Genomic DNA, 8,742 nt, shown 5'->3' with positions numbered 1-8,742 from the left:
CACACACACACACACACACACACACACACACAATGTTCGTATTTAGTTTAATGATTTTAAATGGGAATTAAATCATTTAAATTCCCATTTAAATGATTTAAACCATCTAACATCACCAGAACTCATAATTGTGGGGTCATTTCTCAAAAAATCATTCCGGGGGACGATCCCCTGGACCGCCCTAGTATGGTTTTGTCACCATTTCCACAGCCCCACCAAAAATATTTTCCACCAGCCGCCACTGTGTGAGGGTGATGACGTCAGAGCATCGTCCTATGTGCCAGGGCTTAGTCCCGGACAGCCCCAGCCCAATTTAACCCCTGGGTATTTGTGAGGGAGCTCCTATATGGCATTACCCCGCTGAAGCTCACCAAAGTTTAACATATTTCATAGTTCAAAGTTTTGTCAATTGTTTTGTTTATTTGTCAAATACTGGTTTCTGAGGAGTTTTACTGGAATGAAAGAGCACAGAGTCTACAGAAGCAAAAAAGCAGCATACTGCATTAAACCTGACCTTCACAGAGAAGTTGAAGTTCATGTGGAAAGGAGGCTTCAGTAGTCTGTCTGCACTCTGTTTAGTTTTGCTATCTTACAATCAATATAGTAAAGTGTGTTGCCAATGTAACCGGTTAGAACTCAAAGTTGCGATGAGGTCTTAAAATATATGGAAAGGGTCTTAAAAAAGGTCTTAAAAGGTATTAAATTTGACTTCAGGATTCCTGCATATACCCTGTAATATAAAGTCTGTGGTTAACACAAGCTAATGAGATTATAGGATTTTGTTATACGACATAAAATACGTGTCTAAAGGAGACGACTAAACATCATTAAGCCCAACATTAGCCACCTTTAGCTTAGCTGTGATGACGTGAAGTCATGTGACCGTGCTGTAGTTCCTTTATAGCCCAACATTAGCCGCCTTTAGCTTAGCTGTGGTGACGTGAAGTCATGTGACCGTGCTGTAGTTCCTTTATAGCCCAACATTAGCCGCCTTTAGCTTAGCGGTGGTGACGTGAAGTCATGTGACCGTGCTGTAGTTCCTTTATAGCCCAACATTAGCCACCTTTAGCTTAGCGGTGGTGACGTGAACTCATGTGACCGTACTGTAGTTCCTTTATAGCCCAACATTAGCCACCTTTAGCTTAGCGGTGGTGACGTGAACTCATGTGACCGTACTGTAGTTCCTTTTTAGCCTTACGATAGCATTTAACACCATTTACACTTCAACATTCATAAAATGGTCTTATCGTAACAGAACTTATGTTTGCAACAGATCTTATTTTCGGCAATATTCCCGAAATCCAATGGAAAATGCCATTGAGTTTTGGTCGTCATCCCTGCACCACTCTATTAGAGAGCAGCAAGGGACAGCAAGGATACAGCTCACAATGTGAGAAAGGTGTGTGGAGAATAATGATGAAGTGTGAGCTTGAGGGTCTATTCTTCACCTTAGGAGCAGTTGCTTGACAAAATGAAATGAACAGCTTGGTGTGCAGCCTTCACACATTTGATAAAGGATGTGCAATGCATGTTAAAACTTCTGGAAAAGGTATTACCTTGAGTTATGATCCTCTAGTGTCACTAAAATTACTTCTTGAGACTTGATTTGGAGTCGACGTGCCACAACTTGAGAAAAATAACCAACAAAAGAATGACTCCAAAAAGGCAGGTGCAAAAAAGTATTTTCTTAGAAAAAGTGGAACAAGGATACAAAAATCCAGAGGCAAACAAAGAAAATCAGAGTCAGGTGAAAAACAAGCAAAGGTCCAAACAAGGGTGCTGGTCGGCTATTTTTACAAAATACTGGAAAGACAAGCCACATTGCACCTAGACAATCTGGCAGTAAACAAATGGAAGTGGATTGGTACTTATACTAGAGAGCTGATGGGGGAATTGGGAAACCGGTGAGTGGTGAGCAGGTAAAGTTGATCTACCATCGGAAGGTCGGGCAAAAGGGAATTGCAGTGTCTGAAATGAAAACAGACAACATACAAATCTCCTCTCTCCTAGGAAGGCAAGCGTCCTTGGGAGAACTGTTTCTACCGGTTTGATCTGTGTCTTAGATATGTCCATGAAACTATCTTTTCTTCCGACAATAACAGGACTTCAGGTTTTACCCTGGCATCAATTCAAAGCTCTCCATTGTACTCCATTGTTTTCCAGTTCTTTGCCGCAAGAACTTCCCCACAATAAGCACAACAAGGCAAACTTAAAACCATGACACAACGATAGATCTGAAAGCATTCAACTTTTTGAACACAACGGGAGTTTCAGGGTCTGAAATGAAAACAGACAACAGACACACTCCTCTCTTCTAGGAAGGCAAACGTCCTTAAAAAGAATGTTGCTACCGGTGTGATAAGGCCAGCTGTGTCTTCGATATGTCCATGAAACTATCTTTTCCTCAGATAATAACAGGACATCAGGTTTGACCCTGCCAGGGACAGGACTTATAGTTTGATGTCGAATATGCTCTTGGTTAAGTGTCAGGGACATTGGAAGAGAGTGCCAGAGTTCTCAGTAAATGTCTTTGTCACTTCTCTAGCTATGACTTCCAATAAATCTCCAGTGTCTGACATCAATTTGAAGCTCTCCGTTGTACTCCTTGGGTTTTTCCAGTTCTTTGCTGCAAGAACTTCATCACAATAAGCACACAAAGGAAAATGTAAAACCATGAGACGACGAGAGATCTGAAAGCATTCCACTTTTTTGACCACAAGACAGCAATGATGGGAATATCAGCCTTGTAACCCTAACCCTAGCCTAAAAGCATTTTACATTATAATACAATAGGCAACATTTAGACAAGTTCAAGTCATATTGAATTGCAATTTAAGACTTGTAACTTGGGTCTCTCTAGTATTCTAGTTAGGTCAAAGAGTTTTTCCATTGTTTTGGCTCTTTGAAAGATATGAACTTGCAGGATTCTTGCTGTTTTTAACTGCGTGGTGGATTGCATTGATTGTCAAGTTGCTTTGGGTATAAAACTCGGTATTTGAGTCTTTACTGTTCCACAACTGGGTCTGTAGTTGTTTCCCAAAGTGAAGGATTTCAAATCTATTGGGGCCTTGTTCAGAAAGGGAAACATTTACAAATTGGTCATTATTTGGACACTGTATCGGACTGCAAAGAGCAATTTCAGCCAGGAGACAAATTCACAATTTACCAGTTGATATACATCCCAGTTCTCCCTTATCATCATGAACTTTAGTTAATATCAGTATGAAAGAGATCATGAATAAAAAGTCCTGGAATGAGTTTCCTTCAGCAGGCTGACTGGAGCTCATCTTCAGAGATGCTCAGACATCCATAACATCCTCAAAGTGTCAAAGAAGCCAATTAAAGTGGTCCGGCCCGCCAATAATGAGGCTCTGGTAAATCCAACTGGGAGGAGAACCAGGGTCAGAAGGGATGACTTACTCCAGTATAGTATGATGGGAGGAGCTGGAGGATTTTGCAGAAGAAAATCATGTCTGGTCCGCCTCGCTTATTAGCCTTCCTCTACTGCAGCCCTGGATTAGTGGCCAAAGATGGAGGAATGGATTTGTGACTTGCCCTAAATGACATGAGACATACTTTACATACAGAAAATATACGAAGGGCTGGGCCACTCACTAGAGGTATTTTGCCTCATAAGTTAAGTTATAAGTCGGCAATCAAATGTAAGTAAATTAATAATTTACTTACATTTAAATTACTTACATTAAGCATAATTTAAAACTATGCTTAATCAGCCTACATCACAGCTCTCCATAGGGTTTCAATTATATTGTTAGCAGCTCATTCCTTACAACAGAAGCATCAGATTGCTTATAATAAGATGTAAATAGGAACTGTATATTTAAAGCTTGTTATAAAAAATAAGTTATTGAGCTTTTTTCTTATCAACTTAGATTTGTTAGAAAAAAAATTCAGCTTCAACTGACTGAATTTATTTGAAAAGTGGGCTTATTAACACATGAATACTACTGTAAAATATCTGTTTTCATCTATATTTAAGAAATAAAAGACGAGCACAAGTTTCATTTGAGGGCCATACTGCATTATATTTTTTTAATTTGCTGATTGCCGATTAAAAATGGTCCGCGGGCCGCATTTGGCCCCTGGACCTTAGTTTGGACACCCCTGCTTTACAGGCATGAAAGATTACAAGAAAAGTCAGCTCGAGGCCAGACTTGCAAACTCATTTTCCACCTCAAACTTTGAGGTCTGCTGGAAATTCATCCAGAAGTTTGAAGCCTCCCTCTGCTTGTAACTTTCCACACTTTTCTGTTGCTGTTGAGCTTTATAATATATTGTTTATGTACTATATTAAGGAGAATATGGTTATTAATGTTGCCCTCAGATGCTGGGAGAGGAATGACAACCCCATACCCAACTGGGTGATTAACGGACCAATCGGTTTATCCATTATGGTGAGTTGAGTTTTTCCTTCTGTTTGTCGGCAGGTATTTTACATGCTTGCCAATTTAAAAAGCACCATTTTAATAAAAGGATACAGATGCCAACACCCTCCCCATGGGTTACTGTTGATACGCAATGTCAAGCTTTCAAATAAAGCATTGCTTTGAAAACTCTTGATAATCAGCCCTCGATTTGAGAAACAGAAGCAGGCCTATGGTTGATGTTTTGTGTACAAGACATGAAGGAGACATTTCTTCTATATCTTTGAAGAGCTATTTGTCCTACCATACCAATAATTGATGAAAGGAAGCAGATGAAAAAAATATATATATTCCTTTTGTTTCACAAGTTACAGCATGGTGAGATTTTATGCTTTGTAATTGGCATTTTTTTAATTATTTGAATAAAAACGTTTTTGAAGAGGAAGAAAAACCAACGTGTTTGCCAAAGTAATCTCACGTCTCTTCATATCTCTTTCAAATGTCCAAGCGCACTCATTTTGCATGCGAATAAATCATGCTTGATAAGGCTAATTGCTAAGAAATTATTGAACAATCGTCCAAGAGCTCAAAACGCATCTTAAGGGCGAAACAAATTCACCCAAAAATGCCCCAAAAGTCATATACAGTGATTACCTAAAGTCTGACTTAACTGTTTTCACTTGTCATGCTTTAAATGAACCAACGATGCACCAAAAGTCCTCCAATCATCTTTTCATCTGGATGTAGCACTGACTTGCTGTTTGAGTCTCTTCATTCATGGCGTGAGTGGGTGGAAAACTGTCCAACTCTGCACAATAAAATCCCTCCTTGTGGGGGTTTTCTGACTCTCTTCATTTGCTCTGATGTAATTTCCTTTCTCCCTGTCTCCAAGGTGAACTTTATCCTGTTCATCAGCATTATTCGGATCTTGGTCCAGAAGCTGAGGTGTCCTGACGTGGGCGGAAACGACCAATCACAATACAGGTATCTCACAAGAGGCTACACCTGCTACTGTGGAGGAAAGTCAGCTAAAATGTATTTTTAAAAGCAGATAATCTGAGACACCCAGAACACTTTTATCCCCTCTGCTGTCCGGAAACATAACAGTGTAGATAACGGTTATTCAAATAGACGGCGTTTCATGAAATGCCGAGTGGGCGAAGTGCCTCTGTAGTGGGAAATTCTTGCACAATTCAGGGTCTTTGCACAGTCAGACACACAATTGTACCCTGCAGGGGAATGTGAGCTGTGCTGAGCTGTCAGGTACTCTCGTATCCTGCGGTCACGGAGATCAGAGAGGCAGAGGCGATTAAAAGCCTGGATAAGCCACTGCAGAATCTCCCGTTACTGTAGGTGAAGACATGGTGTCAGAGCAGTGGAGTTTAGTGCAGTCCTGAGCTGACATGACAAACTGAGAGGAAGGATTTCACCGTCTCAATGTACGCTGGAGTTGTTGGGGTGGTGCAATGCTACAGAAGTAGTTGTTTAAGCCAGTTTATACTTTCCAAAAGCCCTGCAGATATTTTTGATTTGATTTGATTTATTTCGAAAACAATAATAGAAAAAAATGATATTAATAATTAAATGAAACATGAGAATTATTATACTATACAAACTTAAGCAGTGTCACATTGATAAACAAAAATATAACTGACTGGTTTCTCTTTCCTGTAGTTTAGTATATAGATTTGAGTGCATGCTAATGAGCTGCAAGGCCGAAACGCCTCCTTTGTTTACTTCCAGAAAATCAGTATGTAACACTTGGGCTCCTATTGGCTAGCACTCCAACACATTGTACGTGATAGGCTAAGGGGCGGGACATCTCTAAGCGGTTGACCAATCACAACAGAGCCGGCCAGCTAACCAATCAGAGCAGACTGGGCTCTGGTTTCAGACAGAGGGTGAAAAGAGGTGCTGCATCACAGGCAGTATGAGAACAATAAAGAGCTTTTTGAACATTAACGCATGGAGACATGTGTAGAGACACTACATACTGATATACACCTGAACATCAGCAGGAGAGGACTCTTTAAAGTAGAGACACTACATACTGATATACACCTGAACATCAGCAGGAGAGGACTCTTTAAAGTAGAGACACCGCCCCTTTAAATCAACAACATCTCTTACAACACTGTGAAACAAAATAACATCTGGTTCAGTTGAATAATGTTTTTAAATAACTATTTTCTCTCAGGAGATTGGCTAAATCCACCCTGCTGCTGATCCCTCTGTTTGGGATCCACTACGTTGTCTTCGTTTGTCTCGGCGGATCCATCGCAGAGGATTATAAAATATTCTTCGACCTGGCACTCGGATCCTTTCAGGTGCTGTATGACATATTTGTACATCCCATCACTACATGTTTTTATCTACACACATCTACAAGCATACACATTATCTTGTACATTTTAGATTTCAAAGTTGAATTACTACATAACATATCATTTTTTATTAAAGTTTTAAACATTACTGTGTTGTTCTCCTCAGGGTCTGGTGGTGGCCATTCTGTACTGTTTCCTAAACAGTGAGGTAAGCTTTTAAAAATAAAGTAATTCTGTGTGTGGCACCAAAAAAACATCTATTTCCATAAAACATTTAAGTATTTAATTTAAGAGGAGCAAAACAATCATACAGGTCTTTCTTAAGTATTCCCATGAAGGTGTCTGCACTCCGATGATAACAAGCCTGTTTAAAATACATGGTTTATTTTCAATTTTGGTCGATGTTGTTCTGGAGACAAAGGTTGAGGTAATAGGTTTTTTTTCAATCAAAACTTGTATGATTAAAGGGATGAAAATAGGTGAGTGACATTTGTTTAAAGTGGCTGCGTATCTCCATTCTGCAGCACCTGGTTTGTTGTAAACATGGAAGGTGAACTTTGTAAGCCAGTTAATAAACTTGAAAAAATCAATAAACATTCCGTTGAATTCCCTCAACAGGTCAAATCAAGTAGGAACTATATAATTAAAACATATGAAAGAAAAATAATATACTGTAAAACGCAAAACATAAAAAATAACCCATGCTAAATAAATCTTGCTTTTACTCCAAACGTACCAGAAATATAAAAGAAATGAACCAATATTTATTGTAAGAGACCGTAATATGACCTAAATCTCTAATTCTCATGTCTACTTTTTCCATTTCTATATATTTAATTTACAAGACCCTTCTTAGTTAACACAGTGTATGATTTTGAACCTACTGTAGGGACAATTTCCAGCACATTTGTGGATACACAAGAAGAGAAGTGCCATACTTTATTCATCCCAAGTCACAGCAGCATTTTGTCAAAACATGTACAAGAATTACAAACTTCTTCAAAATAGTATAAAATAAAAATAAACATTCAAATGTAAAAACTGAATATACATATTCTCAGTCGAAAATACATATTCAGAAGATTTTCGACACATATAAAATATACAGATTCATTTGAATACTCTCTTGTAAACCAATTTACTAAAGGGACAGAAACAAAAGCATTATACATACAAACAAAGTGTGCACAGTAGCTTTGGATTCAAAGTATAATATATATATCCTGTAAGGAATTGTTATCGGATCAGTCTTTATTTAGTTTAGAACATGTTGTTTTTTGTTGTCTCCCTTGTAGGTTCAGGGTGAGCTTAAAAGAAAGTGGCGGAGTATGTGTTTGAACTGCCGTCTGAACAGAGATCACTTCAGCAACACCTTCGCCTCCAGGAACGGTTCAGAGCACATGGTGCAACCTCACAGAAACTCCAGAACCCAGTCCATCCTGCAGTCTGAGACCTCTGTGCTCTAAAGGCCATTAAAGGTCCCCTACTACACTGTTTTTCATCAATATATTATAGGTCTCAGATATATACAAACATGTCTCTGATTGGCTGGAACACCAAACAGATCATTGCAGCATTACCCATAATCCCCTCTGTTTCCAAAGTGCTGATTCTCTGTCTGTTACTTCACATGAAAATAAGGAGCCCCTCCCCACGCCCCTCTGAGAGAGATTTGGTTACAAACAACTCAATGGTGCTCTAGGAGGAGATTCAGGTGATAAGGTGGGGGGTACCTTGGTTGCTGATTGGCTAATGGTTACACAAGACAAGACATCGTTATGACATCATAAAGTGGCCAAAATCTGATCAGCTCATTTTCAGACAGGTTTTTATAGAAAGGGATCAGGACAAAAAGAGAGAGAATCTTTGTTCCTGAAACTTTCAGAGTCTCTTTCCACAGAGGGGACACATGTTGATGTAGAAGAGACATGAAGAAGAGGGGACACATGTTGATGTAGAAGAGACATGAACAAGTGGATTTTGCATAACAGGTGACCATCAAATCAAACACAGTCCTCAGGTTGACCAGGGTC

General features: G+C 39.2%; 1 protein-coding gene across 1 annotated transcript in view; it reads left to right on the top strand.

Annotated features, from left to right (window-relative positions):
- Positions 1 to 8,212, top strand: part of vipr2 (vasoactive intestinal peptide receptor 2) — a gene marked incomplete at its 5' end in the record, with an annotated part of 11,193 nt that extends 2,981 nt beyond the window's left edge. Inside the window, 5 exons of the mRNA XM_010768111.1 lie at positions 4,346 to 4,415; positions 5,278 to 5,369; positions 6,583 to 6,712; positions 6,876 to 6,917; positions 8,005 to 8,212. Of these exons, the coding sequence (XP_010766413.1) occupies positions 4,346 to 4,415; positions 5,278 to 5,369; positions 6,583 to 6,712; positions 6,876 to 6,917; positions 8,005 to 8,175 (505 nt within the window). The remainder of the gene's footprint in view (positions 1 to 4,345; positions 4,416 to 5,277; positions 5,370 to 6,582; positions 6,713 to 6,875; positions 6,918 to 8,004) is intronic.
- Positions 8,213 to 8,742: the final 530 nt, after the last annotated feature.

Source organism: Notothenia coriiceps, unplaced genomic scaffold (genome assembly GCF_000735185.1).
Source record: "Notothenia coriiceps isolate Sejong01 unplaced genomic scaffold, NC01 NC01_scaffold00005166, whole genome shotgun sequence".
Lineage (NCBI taxonomy): Eukaryota > Metazoa > Chordata > Actinopteri > Perciformes > Nototheniidae > Notothenia > Notothenia coriiceps.
The sequence above is the reverse complement of the archived record's forward strand: the minus strand, read 5'-3'. Positions and strand labels throughout refer to the sequence as shown.